The 24,583-nt window shown below is 46.8% G+C and overlaps 1 protein-coding gene across 1 annotated transcript in view; it reads right to left on the bottom strand.

Annotated features, from left to right (window-relative positions):
* Positions 1-24,583, bottom strand: part of PDE6B (phosphodiesterase 6B) — a 127,750-nt gene that overhangs the window by 83,375 nt on the left and 19,792 nt on the right. Inside the window, exons 3-6 of the mRNA XM_069745708.1 lie at positions 21,632-21,721; positions 21,125-21,265; positions 19,820-19,894; positions 19,497-19,561 (exon numbers count right to left, since the gene is read on the bottom strand). Coding sequence (XP_069601809.1) covers positions 19,497-19,561; positions 19,820-19,894; positions 21,125-21,265; positions 21,632-21,721 — 371 coding nt within the window. The remainder of the gene's footprint in view (positions 1-19,496; positions 19,562-19,819; positions 19,895-21,124; positions 21,266-21,631; positions 21,722-24,583) is intronic.

Below are 24,583 nucleotides of genomic sequence, written 5' to 3'. Positions count from 1 at the left end.
CAGTGTGCATTGCTTCTCCCCCTTCACTTTCTTTCAGAAAGTGTACTACTGTCAATCCAGCCACTCTTCTTCCAAATGAGGGTGATGAGGGAATGGAGGCAGAGGGAGAAGTGGAACATGATTGTCTCTGGTTAATGGAACAAGAGACAGCCGGATTGGCAAACGTGACAGAAATCTCTTTGCAATATCCAAACTTTGAATTTTTTGTGGATGGCTCCAGATATGCCATAGATGGGACTGTCAGGATTTGAACCCAGCAGCTCCTGTACACCAGACTGCAGCTCTTCCCTCTGAGCTATTCAGCTCACTGGACAGTTCTGTGCCAACCCAAATACTTGTACCTATGTTGTTTCTGACGGTCTCCACCCTGAGTTCCTGTTGGTCACCACCATGTGTTTCTGATTGGCTCAATCCTGATTGAACACCCTATTTAAACCTGGCATAGAACTCCCTTCCTTGTGAGATTATTGAGCTACCAACCTCTAGTTAAGCTTCCTTTAACCTGATGCTTATCATCAAGATACTACATTGCTGTTCCTGGGTACTGACTTCTGGTTTCCCTGACTACGGTTTCTGTTTATCCTTCAAACTACATTGCTGTTCCTATGTATCGACTTCTGGCTATCCATGACTGCACTACAAGTCATTGCTGCCCCTACTGGTTGCAGTACCACTGCTCCAAACCAGGTCAGTCCATAACAGAATAATGTCACAAGGAAAATGGAGTCTGTTGCAGGCCAACTGAGGCAATAAGTTGCTGAACTTCAGAATGTTGGTGTCACATACCAAGAAAAATTTTCTAAATTGCAAACACAATGTTGGGTTTAGCAAAAGGATGTTATTGAGTTGCAGAAGCAACTTCTGGATTTGCGCAACCTTGGCAAGGAATCAAACGCACGCATGCTGCTGCACGCAAAATTCAGTGGGGATCATTATCATTACCTTGGATTCCTAAATCAGTGCTGTATCTATTTCTAGATGCAAACTTCTCCATTTACCAGTGATAGAAAAATAGGTTTTTTTCATCATTAATCTCACGACTAATGAGGCTCTTTCATGGGCCTCACCTTATGTGGAAAATAACTCTGACTTCTTAAATGACTTAGTTTCCTTCATCGCTGCTATGGATCAAGTGTTTGATGACCCAAATTGTTGTGTTACAGCTGAAACCAAATTGTAGAACCTATGTCAAAGGCGGCTCTCTCTGTAGCTGAATATACAACCGAATTCCACAGCTGGGCGGCAGACACCACAAGGAATTTAGCTGCCCAGAGGAATAAATTTCACTGAGGAATATCAGAGCTGTTATTCGAGACACCTGATAATTTAGAGCAGGGGTCCCCAACTCCAGTCCTCAAGGCCCACCAACAGGTCATGTTTTCAGGATTTCCTTTGCATTGCACAGGTGATGCAATTATTACCTGGGCAAGACTAAGGAAATCCTGAAAACATGACATGTTGGTGGGCCTTGAAGACTGGAGTTGGGGACCCCTGATTTAGAGGACTTTATTCAACTATGCATCCTAAATGATAAGAGACTCACGGAACAAAGAAAGGAAAGACTGTGAGTTTTTGGAAACACTCCTAACTACTACTTTACCCAATCCTCATTAAAAACCCAACAGGAAATGGAAAGTGTGCCTATACAAATTAATGTAATCTATAAACTTCTCTCTCTGCAGTAGTGAAGGAGAGGCGACGTGTGACACGAGTCACGGCAGTAAATATATATATACTACTTACTGTAAGTAAAGGAAGGTCAAACAATCCAAGGTCAAGACCAGGATATGGTGCAGTAAGACAAAGAGAAGTCAGAAACAAAATCCAATACACGAGCCGAGGTCAGGAGAGCCAGAGAGACGAAACAGATACAGGGAGCAGGCACAAGCAAAGTCAGGTCACAAGCAAAGGGTCAGAGTCCGTGAAGAGAATCAAGTCAAGCTGGGTCAGGCACATAGCGCAGAAGGATCAATGTTCCACATGCAACAGCAAGTGTACGATTGACACTTGGGGAAGGAAATAACATACTTAAGTAGAAGCCTGATTAAGAAAACTGAACACAGGTGATTGCAGCACATACCCCGCACAGACGGACAGCCCCGACACAAAGTAACAGAAAGACAGAAATAGAGTGGAAATTGTGACATGACGTACAGAGAATCTATGTCTCTATTGTTGGAGATCTGGACATTTTGCCATCAACTGTCCTAATAAAAGGACCATAGCTTTCACCAATGCCAAGAGTGAAAGCCATTTAGACCTTTTTGAACAGACAGATCCTGTTATCAGTCCATCTCATCTGTAATGCAGAATAATGGCAAAGAGCAATCATCATTGTCTCATTTTATCGTTCCCATACAGGTCATAATTGGGAGACAAAAAATACAATGCTCTGCCATGTTAGATTCTGAAGCAGGAGGAAATTTCATGGACTAATAACATTGCAAGTAGGACTAAATCCATATCAATTGATATGGAAACTGTGGATAAATCACCTTTATCATCCGGACTTGTTATTCAAGACCAGGCTGGAGCGAGCCGCCCCACCCCCTCCCCCGGGCGGCGTACGTGGGAGCCGCCATGACAGGGGGTTTGGAGCATGAAGAAAGGGGGCGTTGTTATGAAAGGCAATTCAGTACTACAATGGACATAGCGGTCAGAGCACATACAGTGATCTGACAATAACCCAAAATCATAGAACGAGCTCTGAGACGTGGGAACTCTGCAGACCGCAATCCCTAATCCTCTCCAAACAACATTAGAGGCAACCGTGGATTGCGCCTAACTCTGCCTATGCAACTCGGCACAGCCTGAGAAACTAACTAGCCTGAAGATAGAAAATAAGCCTACCTTGCCTCAGAGAAATACCCCAAAGGAAAAGGCAGCCCCCCACATATAATGACTGTGAGTTAAGATGAAAAGACAAACGTAGAGATGAAATAGATTCAGCAAAGTGAGGCCCGACTTTCTTAACAGATCGAGGATAGAAAAGGTAACTTTGCGGTCTACACAAAACCCTAAAGAAAACCACGCAAAGGGGGCAAAAAGACCCTCCGTACCGAACTAACGGCACGGAGGTACACCCTTTGCGTCCCAGAGCTTCCAGCAACAAATTAGACAAGCTGGACAGAAAAAATAGCAAACAAATAGCAAAGAAGAACTTAGCTATGCAGAGCAGCAGGCCACAGGAATGATCCAGGGAAAAGCAAGACCAACACTGGAACATTGACAGGAAGCCAGGATCAAAGCATTAGGTGGAGTTAAGTAGAGAAGCACCTAACGACCTCACCAGATCACCTGAGGGAGGAAACTCAGAAGCCGCAGTACCACTTCCCTCCACCAACAGAAGCTCACAGAGAGAATCAGCCGAAGTACCACTTGTGACCACAGGAGGGAGCTCTGCCACAGAATTCACAACAGTACCCCCCCTTGAGGAGGGGTCACCGAACCCTCACCAGAGCCCCCAGGCCGACCAGGATGAGCCACATGAAAGGCACGAACAAGATCGGGAGCATGGACATCAGAGGCAAAAACCCAGGAATTATCTTCCTGAGCATAACCCTTCCATTTAACCAGATACTGGAGTTTCCGTCTTGAAACACGAGAATCCAAAATCTTCTCCACAATATACTCCAATTCCCCCTCCACCAAAACCGGGGCAGGAGGATCAACAGATGGAACCATAGGTGCCACGTATCTCCGCAACAATGACCTATGGAATACGTTATGTATGGAAAAAAAATCTGGAAGGGTCAGACGAAAAGACACAGGATTAAGAACCTCAGAAATCCTATACGGACCAATGAAACGAGGTTTAAACTTAGGAGAGGAAACCTTCATAGGAATATGACGAGAAGATAACCAAACCAGATCCCCAACACGAAGTCGGGGACCCACACGGCGTCTGCAATTAGCGAAACGTTGAGCCTTCTCCTGGGACAAGGTCAAATTGTCCACTACATGAGTCCAAATCTGCTGCAACCTGTCCACCACAGTATCCACACCAGGACAGTCCGAAGACTCAACCTGTCCTGAAGAGAAACGAGGATGGAACCCAGAATTGCAGAAAAATGGCGAAACCAAGGTAGCCGAGCTGGCCCGATTATTAAGGGCGAACTCAGCCAAAGGCAAAAAGGACACCCAGTCATCCTGATCGGCAGAAACAAAGCATCTCAGATATGTTTCCAAGGTCTGATTGGTTCGTTCGGTCTGGCCATTAGTCTGAGGATGGAAAGCCGAGGAAAAAGACAAGTCAATGCCCATCCTACCACAAAAGGCTCGCCAAAACCTTGAAACAAACTGGGAACCTCTGTCAGAAACGATATTCTCTGGAATGCCATGTAAACGAACCACATGCTGGAAGAACAATGGCACCAAATCAGAGGAGGAAGGCAATTTAGACAAGGGTACCAGATGGACCATCTTAGAAAAGCGATCACAGACCACCCAAATGACTGACATCTTTTGAGAAACGGGAAGATCAGAAATAAAATCCATAGAGATATGTGTCCAAGGCCTCTTCGGGACCGGCAAGGGCAAAAGCAACCCACTGGCACGAGAACAGCAGGACTTAGCCCGAGCACAAATCCCACAGGACTGCACAAAAACACGCACATCCCGCGACAGAGACGGCCACCAAAAGGATCTAGCCACCAACTCTCTGGTACCAAAGATTCCAGGATGACCAGCCAACACCGAACAATGAACCTCAGAGATAACTTTATTGGTCCACCTATCAGGGACAAACAGTCTCTCCGCTGGACAACGATCAGGTTTATTAGCCTGAAATTTTTGCAGCACCCGCCGCAAATCAGGGGAGATGGCAGACACAATTACTCCTTCCTTGAGGATACCCGCCGGCTCAGACAAACCCGGAGAGTCGGGCACAAAACTCCTAGACAGAGCATCCGCCTTCACATTTTTAGAGCCTGGAAGGTACGAAATCACAAAGTCAAAACGGGCAAAAAACAGCGACCAACGAGCCTGTCTAGGATTCAACCGCTTAGCAGACTCAAGATAAGTCAAGTTCTTATGATCAGTCAATACCACCACGCGATGCTTAGCTCCTTCAAGCCAATGACGCCACTCCTCGAATGCCCACTTCATGGCCAGCAACTCTCGGTTGCCCACATCATAATTTCGCTCAGCAGGCGAAAACTTCCTGGAAAAAAAAGCGCATGGTTTCATCACTGAGCAATCAGAACCTCTCTGCGACAAAACAGCCCCTGCTCCAATCTCAGAAGCATCAACCTCGACCTGGAACGGAAGAGAAACATCTGGTTGACACAACACAGGGGCAGAAGAAAAACGACGCTTCAAGTCTTGAAAAGCTTCCACAGCAGCAGAAGACCAATTGACCAAATCAGCACCCTTCTTGGTCAAATCGGTCAATTGTTTGGCAATACTAGAAAAATTGCAGATGAAGCGACGATAAAAATTAGCAAAGCCCAGGAACTTTTGCAGACTTTTCAGAGATGTCGGCTGAGTCCAATCATGGATGGCTTGGACCTTAACAGGATCCATCTCGATAGTAGAAGGGGAAAAGATGAACCCCAAAAATGAAACCTTCTGCACACCAAAGAGACACTTTGATCCCTTCACAAACAAAGAATTAGCACGCAGGACCTGAAAAACTGTTCTGACCTGCTTCACATGAGACTCCCAATCATCCGAGAAGATCAAAATGTCATCCAAGTACACAATCAGGAATTTATCCAGGTACTCTCGGAAGATGTCATGCATAAAGGACTGAAACACTGATGGAGCATTGGCAAGTCCGAATGGCATTACTAGATACTCAAAATGACCCTCGGGCGTATTAAATGCAGTTTTCCATTCATCTCCTCGCCTGATTCGCACCAGATTATACGCACCACGAAGATCTATCTTGGTGAACCAACTAGCCCCCTTAATCCGAGCAAACAAATCAGATAACAATGGCAAGGGGTACTGAAATTTAACCGTGATCTTATTTAGAAGGCGGTAATCTATACAAGGTCTCAGCGAACCATCCTTCTTGGCTACAAAAAAGAACCCTGCTCCTAATGGTGACGATGACGGGCGAATATGCCCCTTCTCCAGGGATTCCTTCACATAACTGCGCATAGCGGTGTGCTCAGGCACGGATAAATTAAACAGTCGACCTTTTGGGAATTTACTACCAGGAATCAAATTGATAGCACAATCACAATCCCTATGCGGAGGTAGGGCATCGGACTTAGGCTCATCAAATACATCCCGGTAATCAGACAAGAACTCTGGAACCTCAGAAGGGGTGGATGACGAAATTGACAGAAATGGAACATCACCATGTACCCCCTGACAACCCCAGCTGGACACCGACATGGATTTCCAATCTAATACTGGATTATGGGCTTGTAGCCATGGCAACCCCAATACGACCACATCATGCAGATTATGCAACACCAGAAAGCGAATAACCTCCTGATGTGCAGGAGCCATGCACATGGTCAGCTGGGTCCAGTATTGAGGCTTATTCTTGGCCAAAGGCGTGGCATCAATTCCTCTCAATGGAATAGGACACTGCAAGGGCTCTAAGAGAAACCCACAACGCTTAGCATACTCCAAGTCCATCAAATTCAGGGCAGCGCCTGAATCCACAAATGCCATGACAGAATACGATGACAAAGAGCAGATCAAGGTAACGGACAGAAGAAATTTTGACTGTACCGTACCAATGGTGGCAGACCTAGCGAACCGCTTAGTGCGCTTAGGACAATCAGAGATAGCATGAGTGGAATCACCACAGTAGAAACACAGCCCATTCAAACGTCTGTGTTCTTGCCGTTTAACTCTGGTCAAAGTCCTATCGCACTGCATAGGATCAGGTTTAAGCTCAGGTAATACCGCCAAATGGTGCACAGATTTACGCTCACGCAAGCGTCGACCGATCTGAATGGCCAAAGACATAGACTCATTCAAACCAGCAGGCATAGGAAATCCCACCATGACATCCGTAAGGGCTTCAGAGAGACCCTTTCTGAACATAGCTGCCAGCGCAGATTCATTCCATTGAGTGAGCACGGACCACTTTCTAAATTTCTGACAATATACCTCTATCTCATCCTGACCCTGACAAAGAGCCAGCAAATTTTTCTCTGCCTGATCCACTGAATTAGGTTCATCGTACAGCAATCCGAGCGCCAGGAAAAACGCATCGATATTACTCAATGCAGGATCTCCTGGCGCAAGAGAAAATGCCCAGTCCTGAGGGTCGCCGCGCAAAAAAGAAATAACAATCAAAACCTGTTGAACTGGATCACCAGAGGAGCGAGGTTTCAAGGCCAGAAATAATTTACAATTATTTTTGAAACTCAGAAACTTAGTTCTATCTCCAAAAAACAAATCAGGAATAGGAATTCTTGGTTCCAACATAGCTTTCTGATCAATAGTGTCTTGAATCTTTTGTACTTTTGCCGAGAGCTGATCCACAAATGAAGACAGGCTTCTAATGTCCATCGCTACACCTGTGTACTGAACCACCCAAATGTCTAGGGGGAAAAAAAAACCAAAACACAGTGCAAAGAAAAAAAAATGGTCTCAGAACTTCTTTTTTCCCTCTATTGAGAATCATTAGTACTTTGGGCTTCCTGTACTGTTATGAAAGGCAATTCAGTACTACAATGGACATAGCGGTCAGAGCACATACAGTGATCTGACAATAACCCAAAATCATAGAACGAGCTCTGAGACGTGGGAAGTCTGCAGACCGCAATCCCTAATCCTCTCCAAACAACACTAGAGGCAACCGTGGATTGCGCCTAACTCTGCCTATGCAACTCGGCACAGCCTGAGAAACTAACTAGCCTGAAGATAGAAAATAAGCCTACCTTGCCTCAGAGAAATACCCCAAAGGAAAAGGCAGCCCCCCACATATAATGACTGTGAGTTAAGATGAAAAGACAAACGTAGAGATGAAATAGATTCAGCAAAGTGAGGCCCGACTTTCTTAACAGATCGAGGATAGAAAAGGTAACTTTGCGGTCTACACAAAACCCTAAAGAAAACCACGCAAAGGGGGCAAAAAGACCCTCCGTACCGAACTAACGGCACGGAGGTACACCCTTTGCGTCCCAGAGCTTCCAGCAACAAATTAGACAAGCTGGACAGAAAAAATAGCAAACAAATAGCAAAGAAGAACTTAGCTATGCAGAGCAGCAGGCCACAGGAATGATCCAGGGAAAAGCAAGACCAACACTGGAACATTGACAGGAAGCCAGGATCAAAGCATTAGGTGGAGTTAAGTAGAGAAGCACCTAACGACCTCACCAGATCACCTGAGGGAGGAAACTCAGAAGCCGCAGTACCACTTCCCTCCACCAACAGAAGCTCACAGAGAGAATCAGCCGAAGTACCACTTGTGACCACAGGAGAGAGCTCTGCCACAGAATTCACAACAGGGCGTCGGGTTTCGCTCCTAGGGGAAGGTTAATGCTGGCCAGAGAGGGTGTGGGGTGAGTGGGGGGGAGGAGCCAATCACTTCCCGCTCTGATGACCTGTGAGCAGGAAGGAACGCCAGCGCTTTCCTCATGGCCTCCATAGACCAGGTGCTGGCGCAGCTGCGGGTGGCGGCATCACAGCCTCCAGGCTGGTTGGAGGCTCAAGTGTCCAGCATCCTCAGCGGTGGCAGCTGCAGCGGCCGTATGGATCCCCCGGCGGTCGGGCCCGGAGAGCGGCGGTCCAAGCGAATGCAGCCCCCGGAGCGCCTATCACCCGATGTCACCCCGGTGTCTCAGCGGTGGCACAGGAGCCCCTCAGGGGACCCTCCAGGCCATGTGCCTGCTCAGAAGCACCCCAGCAGGCCGCGGTCTGGGAGGAATCCGCCAGCTGCGCTGAGGCCTTCAGCGGCAGTTGGGCCTTCTCCCCCAGCACGCCGGGGGGCGGGACCTACGCGCGCCAAAGTTTCCAATGGCCGGAGCGATGTCACGGTGGGCCACTGCAGTGATGACCAGGCCAGGCGGCCTGCTTCCTGCGGCAGCGCAAAACGGCGGGGGAGCATCCCAGCGGCAGCAGCGGGCTGCGCCCCGGATCCAGCGTGGCTGCTGGCCACGGCCAGGGGGCACCATTCCCCTCAAGCACCAGCGACCGGGCCTGCATCCTCTCGGGTAGCGGCATCAGACAGCAGCGTTTCGGATGGCGGGTGTGGATCTGGGCCTACAGGACATCAGGTGGTCACCTCGGCTGACAGGTTCGGCACGGTCCCCTCCGCAGGGGGTGGATCGGTTGGAGCGGTATTGTGGAGCGAAGTTCACGTCCGGGAGGGCCCAAGGACAGCTACGGGATCGAGAGACGGCTGGACAGCGACAGCGTCTGTGGCTGGGGGGATCACAGCTCCCCTGCAGCCTGGTGAGAATCCATCTATGTATTGTTTGTCCCCGGCATTTTCAACGCCAACTTTGACTTCTGTGAATCGAGATGAGGGGTATGTGGAGCGGGGTGATGGAGTCGGTATGCGGGCGGATGCGAGTCATGAGGGAGTTGTTTTCAGGTGTACGAGAGCTGTTGTCATGGTTGGGCAGTGGTAGGCCAGGGCCGTCCTCTTTGTCAGCTTGGGTCGGATCGTCTGATTCGGGGTTGGTGTTATCCAGCAGCGGGTCTGCCGAACAGGGCAAGTCGACCGAGCCGGTCTCGGTATCTGTGTAGACTGAGAAAGAGAAGGAGAGGGGCATTCGGCTGGATGATAAGGCGCGGGGCGAGGTGTATGTTTGCTTTGATGGACCGTTAGGGGCGCACTTGAAAAAGGAGGTGCGTGAAAAGGAAGGAAGAGTATGTGGAGATATTTTCGCTCTTGCCGTTGGAAAAATTTAACCTTGAGAGTAAAAAGGAAGATAGTAAGAAGGAGGATGAGGAAAAGCGGCGATGGCGCCTTATTCCTCAGACGTTTGTAAATTGGCTTCAGGCATTCGCGATTTTAGCAAGCGTTATTGGTGAGAAGGCTCCCGAGAATTGCTCTGCCTTGTTTTGTTATATGGATTCCATAGGTGAGGCACATAGGGCATATGGTGGTCAAGCATGGTTACGATACGATGAGCAGTTCCGGCAGCGAAAGGCGGTCCATCCTGCGATCCGGTGGGATCAGAAGGACATTGGTTTGTGGTTGCGGGTGATGGCGCCAACGAAGTTTGGTCACTCCTTTCAAAGCGGGGCCAGAACTTCCGGCCAAAGTGCTTCGCAAGGTTCATCTTCAGGAACCGGGTGTCAGTTGGGACAATCCGGAGGTCAGAAGCACGGAGTGTGTTGGCAGTTCAATGAGGGCCAGTGTAAGTTCGGAGCGACTTGTAAGTTCAAGCATTTGTGCTTGAACTGCAACGGCGCTTCACACGGAGCCTCCAAGTGTTTTAAGAAAAAAGGGAAGCCAGAGGGTAATTCGGGGTGACTCCGGTGAGGTTGGACGCAATGGCCCCCTATCTAAATAGGTTTCCCTACAGGGAGAGGGCAGAGTTGCTCCAGGCTGGTTTAGTGTTGGTTTTCGTATACCTGCCCCGGCTTTTGTGGTACCACCGAGTTTGAAGAACCTCAGATCGGCCTTGTTGCACGCATCAGTCGTGTCAGAAAAGTTAAGCAAAGAGGTGGCTTTGGGTAGGATGTCTGGACCGTTTCCCACTCCTCCCTTGGATGATTTGGTGGTGTCGCCGTTGGGTGTGGTCCCCAAGAAGCAGCCTAAGAAATTTAGGCTCATTCAGCATTTGTCATACCCGAAAGGGAGGTCCGTGAATGATGGGATTGATGCAGAGCTTTGTTCGGTGGTGTATACGTCGTTTGATGAGTCAGCCAGGTGGGTGCGCAGTTGTGGTAAAGGGGCATTGTTGGCTAAGACCGATCTTGAGTCGGCCTTTCGTTTATTGCCGGTTCACCCCGATAGCGTGAGGTTGTTAGGCTGTTATTGGGACGGCGGTTTTTATGTTGACCGTTGTTTGCCGATGGGCTGTTCGCTGTCATGTGCTTATTTTGAGGCCTTCAGTTTTTTTTTGGAGTGGGCGGTGCAGGATGTGTCCGGTTTGGATTCAGTGATTCATTATCTGGACGACTTCTTGTGCATAGGTCCTGATCAGTCGCAATGTTGCGAGGTCCTGTTGAGGACGGTTGTTTGGGTTGCTGAGCGTTTTGGGGTCCTGCTGGCATCGGGCAAGACTGAGGGTCCGTGCACGAGTCTGTCCTTTTTGGGTATTGTTATCGATTCCATGAAGTGAGAGTTTAGGTTGCCGGTTGACAAGGTGTTGGGCTTGAGAGACGAGGTGGCCCATGCTAGACGTTTGAAGAAATTGCTGCTGCAAGAGGTTCAGTCGCTTATGGGGAAATTGAATTTTGCATGCCGAATTATCCCAATGGGGAGGATTTTTTCACGTAGATTGGCTAGCGCTACGGCCGGGACTACCGCCCCACATCATTTTGTTCGTTTGTCGTCCGAACACAAGGCCGACTTGGAGGTTTGGGACCGTTTTTTGTCCTGTTACAACGGGCGTTCATTGTTGATGGAGGAAGCAGTGGGTAACGCGGATTTGGATTTGTTTACCGACCCGTCAGGCGGTATAGGATTTGGGGCCTTTTTCGGGGGCCGTTGGTGTGCTGCTAGATGGCCGGAAGCTTGGTTTGAAACAGGGTTGGTACGGAACATTACATTGTTGGAGATTTTTCCGATTTTGGTGGAGGTGCAGCTTTGGGGCGACGATTTTCAAAACAAAAGGGTGCGTTTTAATTGTGATAATATGGCGGTCGTGTGTGCCACTAACAGTTTGACGACAGCGTCGCCCCCCGTGATCAGAGTTCTTCGGCAGTTGGTCTTGTCTTGTTTATCCATGAATGCTTATTTCACGGCATCACACGTGCCCGGTGTTAATAACTGCTTTGCCGATTCTCTGTCTCGTTTCCAGTGGGAGCATTTTCGGTCGCTGGCTCCGGAGGCCGAGGAGACGGGGCTGTAATGCCCAGCGGAGCTTTGGAGCGTGGTGTCCGGGCTGCAGAACCTTTAATTCAAGCATCCTTGGTGCCGAGTACGTGGTCGTGTTATCAGGCGGTATGGAGCACGTGGGAGAGCTGGTTGGCGTCTTGTGGTGTTGCGGGTTCTGGTCGAGACCAAGTGGGGGCGTTGTTGTTATGGATGAGGCATGGGGTGGACCAGGGATGGTCGGCAGCAAAGGTTGATAGAATGATAGCGGCTTTAGCTTTTGGTTTCAGGCTCCGGGGCCTGCAAGACTTGACAAAGGCTTTTTTGGTAAAGCAAGCTGTGAAGGGGTTGAGAAGATCAGGTAGCCGTGGTGATCGCAGACCGTCCGGTGTCTTTTGAGATGTTGGAGCGGTTGGGGGCACATCTGGGTGATATATGTGTCTCCAGCTTTAAGGTTGCGCTATTTCGCCTAGCTTTTTCGTTGGCCTTTTATGGGGCCTTGAGGGTTGGGGAGTTGGTGTCTCCTACTACAGTTCGTCAATGGGGCTTTTGGGCGGGGGACTTTTTTGTTTCCGAGGCGTCATTGCAATTTTGGATTCGGAAGTCTAAGACAGATCAGACGGGATGGGGTAAAAGGGTGGTTTTGGGCGCCGTTCCCGATTCCGTTATGTGTCCTGTCCGTTGCTGACAGGATTTTGATAGGCTTCACCCGCGTGGTGAGGGGCCTTTGTTATGTCATGAGGACGGGTCTTTTCTGTCTAAATATCAGTTTGTAGCGGTTTTTCTGCAGTCTTTGGAGGCCATCGGTGTGGATTCTTCCAGGTTCGCCTCGCATTCTTTTTGGATTGGGGCCACTACGGAGTCGGCGCGGAGTGGATTGGCTCCTGCGGTGGTACAGAGGATAGAGCGATGGGAGTCCGGCCGTTATCGGAGTTATGTGAGGCCTTGAGAGGCTGGGGACTGTCAGTCATTGTACTCATTGTTGGCGCGTGTCTAAGTTGTTTATGTTTTTTCAAGTTCATCCGAGCTGTTGGTGTGGATTGTCGGCCACTCTTACGTGTACTGGGGGGCAAAGTGAGTAGATGTCCGACAGGATGGAAGACAGCTCAGCTTGTCCAGGGACGTGGCCGTCATCAGGTGGTTGGGGTTTCGGGGCTTAGGTTGGAACAGAGTCCTGGAGGAAGTACACAATGGCGTTCGGTTGGACAGGCCTCCCGACATTTTGGTTTTTCACGTTGGAGGAAACGACTTGGGAGTTCGTCCTTGTCGTGAGTTGATCCGGGACATTAAACATGACTTGCTACTGTTATGTGTTTCCTTTCGGGACATGTCTATTGTGTGGTCGGAGATTGTTCCACGGAAATCCTGGAGGCACGCTAGGTCGGTGGACAAGATTAATAAAGACCTCATCAAGGTGAATCGGGCCGTGTCTGGTTCTGTCGTATGGAATGGGTGCTTTGCCGTACGTCATTTTGAGTTGGAGCTTGGTGTTGACCAATTTCTTTTGGGTGATGGCGTTCATCTGAACAGCGGTGGGCATTGATTTGTGGGCCCTTGGGCTGCAGTCTGGAATTAAGCGAGCCATAGCGTTTAAGGTTGGTGGGGTCTCGGGTACTTGAGGGGGTCAAGTATCCTCATGGTGGCGGGGGGAGGGGTCCTTGGAGTTGGTGCTAAATTGGCCTGGGGGGTCCGTCGGGAAATGAATTCTCCAGTTGGCATAAGTTTTGGTTGCGGGTCTGGTGATTTGGGGGAATCTTGGTAACGGTGGGCCAGATTTGGAAGTGGAAGTTGGAAGTGGACAAGGGCAACCCTTTGGGGTATTTTGGCGCTCTCAAGCCTGTGGGGTAACGGCTGAGAGCAGGGGTGGATTAAGGGTAGCCAGGGCCCCGACTGTTCACACACTGTGGGCCCCCCCGGTCATGTGACGGGGGTCATGTGACGGGGGTCATGTGACGGGGGTCATGTGATGGGGGTCATGTGACGGGGGTCATGAGATGGGGGTCATGAGATGGGGGTCATGAGACGGGGGTCATGAGACGGGGGTCATGATATACCCGAACCAGATTATTCCAGAAAAATGGCCGGGCCCTACGCTACTGTAACCTATTAAATATTTGTTAAAATCTGCAATACAATTTAGGTATATCTTGATCAATAATATCACATACAAGGAACAAATACCACCGCACCATGACCAGACCACAAATTACAACCACAGTGATCGAATAATATCACATACAAGGAACAAATACCACCGCACCATGTCAAGACCACATATTACCACTTGGTGACCAAATAGCACATACAAGGGACAAATACTACAACACCATTTCCAGACCACATATTACCACCACATAGTGAATGAATACTACAATACTGATCAGTAATGAAAAAAAAACAAAAAACACAATACTATCACCATAAGTGCCAGTATTCACAGGAGATCTGTAATTAGTATGCAGTGTCTGTGTAGAGGTAATACAGAGATCACTGGTGGTATTATACACAGGAGCTCTGTATATAATGTATAGGTAATACAGTGATCACTGGTGACATTGTACACAGGACCTTTGTATATAGTATACAGTGTATAGTATCAGTGTATAGGTAACACTGACTCACCAGTGACGTCTCTAGGTGAAGTCCTTCATCTTTCATCCAGCACAGACCGCCATCATTTCTTCCAGCCAGGACTCGTTTCTGCAGGAAATAACACAGTTATCTCGAGCTCCGCTTGCAGAACACATTACTTAATTTTTCACAACTTCTACATTACACCACATGAAGATAAAAAGGCGATATAGTGTCACTCTGCACAGTAACAGGACCGCCCCCCCCATTTAGAACAGTATACTCAAAAAATAAAATAAATACATCACTGCAGTAATAATATCCCTTACAGTGGGGCAAAAAAGTATTTAGTCAGTCAGCAATAGTGCAAGTTCCACCACTTAAAAAGATGAGAGGCGTCTGTAATTTACATCATAGGTGGACCTCAACTATGGGAGACAAACTGAGAAAAAAAAATCCAGAAAATCACATTGTCTGTTTTTTTAACATTTTATTTGCATATTATGGTGGAAAATAAGTATTTGGTCAGAAACAAACAATCAATATTTCTGGCTCTCACAGACCTGTAACTTCTTCTTTAAGAGTCTCCTCTTTCCTCCACTCATTACCTGTAGTAATGGCACCTGTTTAAACTTGTTATCAGTATAAAAAGACACCTGTGCACACCCTCAAACAGTCTGACTCCAAACTCCACTATGGTGAAGACCAAAGAGCTGTCAAAGGACACCAGAAACAAAATTGTAGCCCTGCACCAGGCTGGGAAGACTGAATCTGCAATAGCCATCCAGCTTGGAGTGAAGAAATCAACAGTGGGAGCAATAATTAGAAAATGGAAGACATACAAGACCACTGATAATCTCCCTCGATCTGGGGCTCCACGCAAAATCCCACCCCGAGGGGTCAGAATGATCACAAGAACGGTGAGCAAAAATTCCAGAACCACGCGGGGGGACCTAGTGAATGAACTGCAGAGAGCTGGGACCAATGTAACAAGGCCTACCATAAGTAACACACTACGCCACCATGGACTCAGATCCTGCAGTGCCAGACGTGTCCCACTCCTTAAGCCAGTACATGTCCGGGCCCGTCTGAAGTTTGCTAGAGAGCATTTGGATGATCCAGAGGAGTTTTGGGAGAATGTCCTATGGTCTGATGAAACCAAACTGGAACTGTTTGGTAGAAACACAACTTGTCGTGTTTGGAGGAAAAAGAATACTGAGTTGCATCCATCAAACACCATACCTACTGTAAAGCATGGTGGTGGAAACATCATGCTTTGGGGCTGTTTCTCTGCAAAGGGGCCAGGACGACTGATCCGGGTACATGAAAGAATGAATGGGGCCATGTATCGTGAGATTTTGAGTGCAAACCTCCTTCCATCAGCAAGGGCATTGAAGATGAAACGTGGCTGGGTCTTTCAACATGACAACGATCCAAAGCACACCGCCAGGGCAACGAAGGAGTGGCTTCGTAAGAAGCATTTCAAGGTCCTGGAGTGGCCTAGCCAGTCTTCAGATCTCAACCCTATAGAAAACCTTTGGAGGGAGTTGAAAGTCCGTGTTGCCAAGCGAAAAGCCAAAAACATCACTGCTCTAGAGGATATCTGCATGGAGGAATGGGCCAACATACCAACAACAGTGTGTGGCAACCTTGTGAAGACTTACAGAAAACGTTTGACCTCTGTCATTGCCAACAAAGGATATATTACAAAGTATTGAGATGAAATTTTGTTTCTGACCAAATACTTATTTTCCACCATAATATGCAAATAAAATGTTAAAAAAACAGACAATGTGATTTTCTGGATTTTTTTTTCTCAGTTTGTCTCCCATAGTTGAGGTCTACCTATGATGTAAATTACAGACGCCTCTCATCTTTTTAAGTGGTGGAACTTGCACTATTGCTGACTGACTAAATACTTTTTTGCCCCACTGTAATTAGCCCCTATGGTAATAATATTCCCCACCCTGGCCCCGTTTATCTCATTCCTGGCTCCAGCCATATGTTCTCCCATCCTGCACTCATGAGTATCCATTCTACACCATGTGATCTCCCCATCCTGCCCCATCTGTCTCCATCCTGCCCCATGATCCAATCCTGCCCCATGTCTCCAATCATGCCCCGTGTCTACATTCTGCCCATGCCTCCAGTCCTGCCCCCAGTGTGTCCAGCATATTACCCCCAGTGTGTCCAGCATATTACCCCCAGTGTCTCCAGCAATCTGCCCCAGTATGTCCAGCATATTGCCCCCAGACAGTGTGTCCAGCAATCTGCCCCAGTGTGTCCAGCATATTACCACCAGTGTGTCCAGCAATCTGGCCCAGTGTCTCCAGCATTGCCCCAGTGTGTCCAGCAATCATCTGCCCCAGTGTCTCCAGCATTGCCCCTGTGTGTCCAGCAATCATCTGCCCCAGTGTCTCCAGCAATCTGCCCCACTGTCTCCAGCAATCTGCCCCACTGTCTCCAGCATTGCCCCCCAGTGTGTCCTCCAGCAATCTGCCCCACTGTCTCCAGCATTGCCCCACTGTCTCTAGCATTGCCCCACTGTCTCCAGCATTGCCCCCAGTGTGTCCTCCAATCTGCCCCAGTGTCTCCAGCATTGCCCCCCAGTGTGTCCTCCAATCTGCCCCACTGTCTCCAGCATTGCCCCCAGTGTGTCCTCCAATCTGCCCCAGTGTCTCCAGCATTGCCCTTAGTGTGTCCTCCAATCTGCCCCAGTGTCTCCAGCATTGCCCCCAGTGTGTCCTTCAATCTGCCCCACTGTCTCCAGCATTGCCCCCAGTGTGTCCTCCAATCTGCCCCAGTGTCTCCAGCATTGCCCCCCAGTGTCCTCCAATCTGCCCCACTGTCTCCAGCATTGCCCCAGTGTGTCCTCCAATCTGCCCCAGTGTCTCTAGCATTGCCCTTAGTGTGTCCTCCAATCTGCCCCACTGTCTCCAGCATTGCCCCCAGTGTGTCCTCCAGCATTGCCCCCCAGTGTGTCCTCCAGCATTGCCCCCAGTGTGTCCTCCAGCATTGCCCCCCAGTGTGTCCTCCAGCATTGCCCCCCAGTGTCTCCAGCATTGCCCTTAGTGTGTCCTCCAATCTGCCCCAGTGTCTCCAGTATTGCCCCCAGTGTGTCCTCCAATCTGCCCCAGTGTCTCCAGCATTGCCCCCAAGTGTGTCCTCCAATCTGCCCCAGTGTGTCCTCCAGCATTGCCCCCCAGTGTGTCCTCCAGCATTGCCCCCTAGTGTCCTCCATCATTGCCCCCCAGTGTGTCCTCCAGCATTGCCCCCCAGTGTGTCCTCCAGCATTGCCCCCCAGTGTGTCATCCAGCAGTGCCCCCCAGTGTGTCCTCCAGCATTGCCCCCAGTGTCTCCAGCATTGCCCTTAGTGTGTCCTCCAATCTGCCCCACTGACTGTCTCCAGCATTGCCCCCCAGTGTGTCCTCCAATCTGCCCCAGTGTGTCCTCCAGCATTGCCCCCCAGTGTGTCCTCCAGCATTGCCCCCCAGTGTGTCCTCCAGCATTGCCCCCAAGTGTGTCCACCGATAACTGATAACTGACCAAAAAAAAAAACAAGCAGTCTCCTCACCTGTCCGCGCTCCAGGCGGCGAGCTCCCTGCAGCAGCGCACACTCGTCGGCGACTGACAATGACGTCAGACGCCGGCGACGTGTGCGCTGCGGCCGACTTCAGCTGCCAGCCTCCAATTGGCTGGCAGCTGTTGTTGTTAACTATTGACGTGCGGGCGCGTGCCCGCACGTCAATAGGAAACTGCAGCAGCGTCGGAAGGGGCCCGGTGAGCAGATGAGAAGGGGCCCGATGCGGGCCCCCTCTCTCTGCCCACCGGGTCCGGGGGCACACAAACGCCGCCCGGCGGGCAGTCACAGACCATTAGCAGAGGGTCAATCTGTGCGGTAGCCCAGGGCCCCCCCAGACCACTGGGCCCTGGGCTACCGCCCATATTGACCCTCTGATAATCCGCCCCTGGCTGAGAGTAATCTACGGTTGGTCTCTTGTCCACTTGTTTATACTATGGTTAACACCAGACTTTTAGCTTCAAGGACCCCTTCCCAGATCATGTTACGGTTATATGTTTTGTTTGTTTATAATAAAGGCCGCTGTGGCCAATTATATCCAACTTGAGACTCATGTCATTATTCGGATGTTGGGAAGGAAAGTGGGTCGGAGACCCCTTGGGGAGACACTTATTCACGGTGGTCGACAATACCAATGTCATGAGAATTGATCTGGAAATCTGTGTTGAACCGAATCATCATGAAGCAGTTAGATTTTATCCTTTTTCATCTCCAAAATTTCCAATTATTTTAGGAATTCCTTGATTTTCAAGCTATAACCCATCTATCAATTGGGCATCAAAGACCATTACCTTTAGTTTATCTGCTTCCAAACCAATTCAAGTTTCTGAGATTTCTCATCAGAATTTTGATAAGCTACCACCTCAGTACCAACAGTTCAGTGAAGTCTGCAGTAAGAAGGCTGATCAACTGCCTCCTCATCACTCTTACGACTGTCCCATTGAATTACTTCCTGGTGCGTCTTTTCTGCTTGGGTGAATTTACAAAAGTACTAAAGGAATACCTAGACAAAAATTTAGAGAAAGGCTTTATTCAAACTTTTTATTTGCCAGCTGGAGCACCCTTATTTTTTGTATAAAAGAAGGACTCTGCTCTCCGGCCATGTATTGATTATAGGGAAATAAATAAAATTACCATTAAAAATCGCTACTCACTCCCTTTAATTTCTGAGTTGCTGGAGAGACTTCCATCTGCCAGAATTTTTACCAAACTCGATCTAAGTAGGGCTTATAATCTCATATGATTCTGCCTGGGAGATGAGTGGAAAACTTTTACATGTCTTTTAAAACGCTGTAAAAATCCCTTAAAGGTAGTGGACTGACAACAAATAGTCTTTCTGCTGAGCTGCTATAAAAGATTATGATTCACACTACTTATTTTAAGGGAGTAATTACTTTCTATATGCTTTAGATTCTAAATATACGCTCTAAATAGACTTACGGAATAACTTTGATGTCTTCTTTTCCGTGCAGTATGTAATCAATAACTTTGTAGAATACAATTTCCTAAAAATACACAAATACATATGTTGTTTTCCTAAAAGAAATAGATTTGTTTGGTATGGATAAAGCAGAATTCTATATTTACAGCAAAGGTGAATTACTTAATTGCATAACTCTATAAGGCATGGTATATTGCTTACGCAACATTTGGACATTTCACATATGGCCAGCTGGAGTGGCTGGGATGGTTTTTAATCACATTCGCTCCATCTGGACTTAACCCACACACGTTAACTTATTGTTGACTTACTGCTAACTTACCCTTCCATCTGGTGTACGTTGTCCAGAATAAGGAGGAACTTCTCCCATCAGAACAGGCCATAGGTCAAAGAATTCCTAGTAGAAAAAAAACAGTGGAAATGTAGATTTTGTTTTAGTTAGTTTTCCTTTTTTTCTGTCGACATAGCCAAATGAGGGCTTGTTTTTTGACAGGCTGCTACTTTTAGGCTGGGGGGCAATATCCAAGGCCCCATACCAGCCTGAGAATACCAGCCCTCAGCTGTCTGCTTTAGCTTTACTGGTTGTTAAAAATGAGGTGGAAACTGTGTTTTTTTATTTATTATTTATTTACATAATTTTAAAAAAAAGGCGTGAGGACCCCTCTATTCTTGATAAATAGCCTTGCTAATGCTGACAGCTGAGGGTTGCAGCACGCAGTTGTCAGTTTGGCCTGGCTGGTTATCAAAAATACAGGGGAACCCATGTCATTTTTTAAATCAAATTATGTATTTAAAGCGCAGGTGCCGGCTGATGAATACTCCCATCAGCCGCCAGCTTTCTCGCTGTAATTAGTTGAATATAACTCTCTACATTGTCCCCTTCTCGCGCTGATCGCAGGCAGAACAAGGGGCAATGATGTGAGCCGTCTTCCGCATCCAGCGCTGGAGAACAGCGCAAACAGTACCACTGAATCCCATGTGCCCTTACGTGTCACACTGATGACACACGGTTGTAATCCGTGTGTCATCAGTAGGCACGTGTGCGGGACGTTTTATGGCTTGTGCTGCAGGTAGAAAACTGAAATGTCAGCGTGTTTTGCCCACAGACACATGGTCTACGTGTTGGGTCTACGTGTTTAAGTATCTCCAGTACGTGTGAAAACTGTCACCACCACACGTACTGGAAATACTGACCTGTGAAAGAGGCCTTACTGAAATGTTGGTTTGTGTTGCTGACCCTGATATTGTTCATGTGGCATTTATGTTGTGTTTATCACTGTAGAAAAATGTTTATTTTATATGTAATTCTATTCACCTCTTTGATATGTTTTCCTTGTATTGCAAAATACCAATGTATAGAAGATCAGGGACATGTAGGATCTAAACATTGTCCAAGTATTCTGTGTTACGTTTACATAATTATTTAAGTAAGATGTGACTCTTATCCTACATAATAAATTCCCTTTAAGTGCAACCATAAGTGCTGTGGTTATTTATCAAAATACTAAGAGAGACATGTCAGGAGTGGTGGCAAGTGATCTATAAAAGACGTCCTGTGAACACATGTAAATGAAATACTAAAATCGGGGAAAGAATTACAACTAAATGTTTGTCACTAATACAATACCTTTTCTTTTGTCATATCCAAAAGGCCAACTGAATATCTGTCACAGTTTAGGTATGCTCTAACAGTATAGAAGGCCTTGTGGAATTGTCTCTCGATATCTGTGAGCTCTTCGAACACCTTGTTCGCTGACCACAGCAGTACCTGGACAATATGGAAATAAATTGCATATGATGGAATTACCGGTACTTCACATTTGTGCAGTAAGGCTTCATGATAGATAGATAGATAGATAGATAGATAGATAGATAGATAGATAGATAGATAGATAGATAGATAGATAGATATGACAGACAGATGGACAGACGGATACTTGTAGATAGATAGATATGAGGTAGATCGATAGATATGGGATAGATATGGGATGGATATGGGATAGATGGATAGATCTGTAGATAGATAGATATGAGGTAGATAGATAGATAGATAGATAGATAGATAGATAGATAGATAGATAGATAATGATAGATTTTCTTTGTTTCTAAACATTTGGTTGTGCAGCCTCTTTACCTGTCCTCGTCGTGTTTCACAATTATGTAGATAGCTCAAGTGATAAATTTTCAGATTTAATGAGGCAAAATTTAAATATTTCAAAAATACCTGCAAGTATATGAATAAAGAAGAAGTGAATATCTCCATAGAGCAAATTGTACACACATTTTACTTCTAATCAAAGGTGTAGCTAGTAGGGTTGAGCGAAACGGGTCGTTCATTTTCAAAAGTCGCCGACTTTTGGCAAAGTCGGGTTTCATGAAACCCGATCCGACCCCTGTGCGGGGTCGGCCATGCGGTACGCGACTTTCGCGCCAAAGTCGCGTTTCAATGACGCGAAAAGCGCCATTTCTCAGCCAATGAAGGTAAACGCAGAGTGTGGGCAGCGTGATGACATAGGTCCTGGTCCCCACCATCTTAGAGAAGGGCATTGCAGTGATTGGCTTGCTGTCTGCGGCGTCACAGGGGCTATAAAGGGGCGTTCCCGCCGACCGCCATGTTACTGCTGCTGATCTGAGCTTAGGGAGAGGTTGCTGCCGCTTCGTCAGAAGCAGGGATAGCGTTAGGCAGGGTCCATTAACCACCAAACCGCTTGTGCTGTAGCGATTTCCACTGCCCAACACCACCTTCAGTGTGCAGGGACAGTGGAAGCTACATTTTTTTTTTTTCCCCCTCAGCGCTGTAGCTCATTGGGCTGCCCTAGAAGGCTCCCTGATAGCTGCATTGCTGTGTGTACGCCGCTGTGCAAACCAACTGCTTTTTTCAAAGCACAAATCCTCTTGTTCCTTCCTTTCTGCACAGATATCTTTTTGGTTTGTACACACTTTTTATTTAATTTGTGCATCAGTCCACTCCTTATTGCTGCCTGCCATACCTGGCTGAGATTACTGCAGGGAGATAGTAATTGAAGGACACTCCCTGTTTTTTTTTTTTTTTTGTGGGAGATTAAGATTGACATTTCTGCTAGAGTGCCATCCCTGTCTGTGTCATCTCGCACTCAGTGGGCCATAGAAAGCCTATTTATTTTTTTGCTTGATTTGGGTTATAAAATCTACCTGAAAAAATCACTACATCAATCAGTGGGAGAAAAATATTGGCCTCAGGGCTTGTGTGCCACTCCTGACTCCTGTGTGCATCATCACTCACTCAGTGGTCCATAGAAAGCCCATTTTTTTTTTTTTTTGCTTTATTTGGGTTCTAAATTCTACCTGAAAAAATCAATAAATCAATCAGTGGGAGATTAATATTGGCCTTTGGGCTTGTGTGCCAGTCCTAAGCGTGCCATCTCTCTCTCTCAGATAGTGGGCCATAGAAAGCCTATTTATTTATTTATTTTTTTATTGGGTTTATAAATTTTCCCTGGAAAAAAAAAAAAAAGTGGGAGATTAATATTGGCCTCTGGGCTTGTGTGCCAGTCCTGAGCGTGCCATCTCTCTCACAAATAGTGGGCCATAGAAAGCCTATTTATTTTTTTTTTTTTGGTTTTATAAATTCTCCCTTAAAAAAAAGGGAGATTAATATTGGCCTTTGGGCTTGTGTGCCAGTCCTAAGCGTGCCATCTCTCTCTGTCTCTCAGATAGTGGGCCATAGAAAGCCTATTTATTATTTTTTTTATTGGGTTTATAAATTTTCCCTGGAACAAAAAAAAAAAAGTGGGAGATAAATATTGGCCTCTGGGCTTGTGTGCCACTCCTGACTCCTGTGTGCATCATCTCTCACTCAGTGGGCCATAGAAAGCCTTTTTTTGTTTTATTTGTTTTCTAAATTCTCCCTGAAAAAATCATTTTATTTTCTTTGGTTTCTAAATTCTTCCTGAAAAAATCATTTTATTCTATTTTTTTTTTTCCTAAAGTCTCCCTGAAAAAAAAAAAAAAAAAAAACAAATCAGTGGGAGATTAATATTGCCCTTTCTGCTTGTGTGCCAGTCTTGACTCCTGGGTGTGCCATCTCTCTCTCTCTCCAATTGTGGGCCATAGAAAGCCTATTATTTTTTTAGCTTGATTTGGGTTCCAAAATCTACCTGAAAAAATCACTACATCAATCAGTGGGAGATAAATATTGGCCTCTGGGCTTGTGTGCCACTCCTGACTCCTGTGTGCGTCATCTCTCACTCAGTGGGCCATAGAAAGCCTTTTTTTGTTTTATTTGTTTTCTAAATTCTCCCTGAAAAAAATCATTTTATTTTCTTTGGTTTCTAAATTCTTCCTGAAAAAATCATTTTATTCTAATTTTTTTTTTCCTAAAATCTCCCTGAAAAAAAAAAAAAAAAAACAAATCAGTGGGAGATTAATATTGCCCTTTCTGCTTGTGTGCCAGTCTTAACTCCTGGGTGTGCCATCTCTCTCTCTCTCTCCAATTGTGGGCCATAGAAAGCCTATTATTTTTTTTAGCTTGATTTGGGTTCCAAAATCTACCTGAAAAAATCACTACATCAATCAGTGGGAGATAAATATTGGCCTCTGGGCTTGTGTGCCACTCCTGACTCCTGTGTGCGTCATCTCTCACTCAGTGGGCCATAGAAAGCCTTTTTTTGTTTTATTTGTTTTCTAAATTCTCCCTGAAAAAATCATTTTATTTTCTTTGGTTTCTAAATTCTTCCTGAAAAAATCATTTTATTCTATTTTTTTTTTCCTAAAGTCTCCCTGAAAAAAAAAACAAAAAAAAACAAATCAGTGGGAGATTAATATTGCCCTTTCTGCTTGTGTGCCAGTCTTGACTCCTGGGTGTGCCATCTCTCTCTCTCTCTCCAATTGTGGGCCATAGAAAGCCTATTATTTTTTTAGCTTGATTTGGGTTCCAAAATCTACCTGAAAAAATCACTACATCAATCAGTGGGAGATAAATATTGGCCTCTGGGCTTGTGTGCCACTCCTGACTCCTGTGTGCGTCATCTCTCACTCAGTGGGCCATAGAAAGCCTTTTTTTGTTTTATTTGTTTTCTAAATTCTCCCTGAAAAAATCATTTTATTT

The sequence above is a fragment of the Ranitomeya imitator genome, chromosome 1, assembly GCF_032444005.1.
Source record: "Ranitomeya imitator isolate aRanImi1 chromosome 1, aRanImi1.pri, whole genome shotgun sequence".
Classification (NCBI taxonomy): Eukaryota; Metazoa; Chordata; class Amphibia; order Anura; family Dendrobatidae; genus Ranitomeya; species Ranitomeya imitator.
Note: the sequence above shows the minus strand (reverse complement) of the source record. Positions and strands in the feature narration are given on the sequence as shown.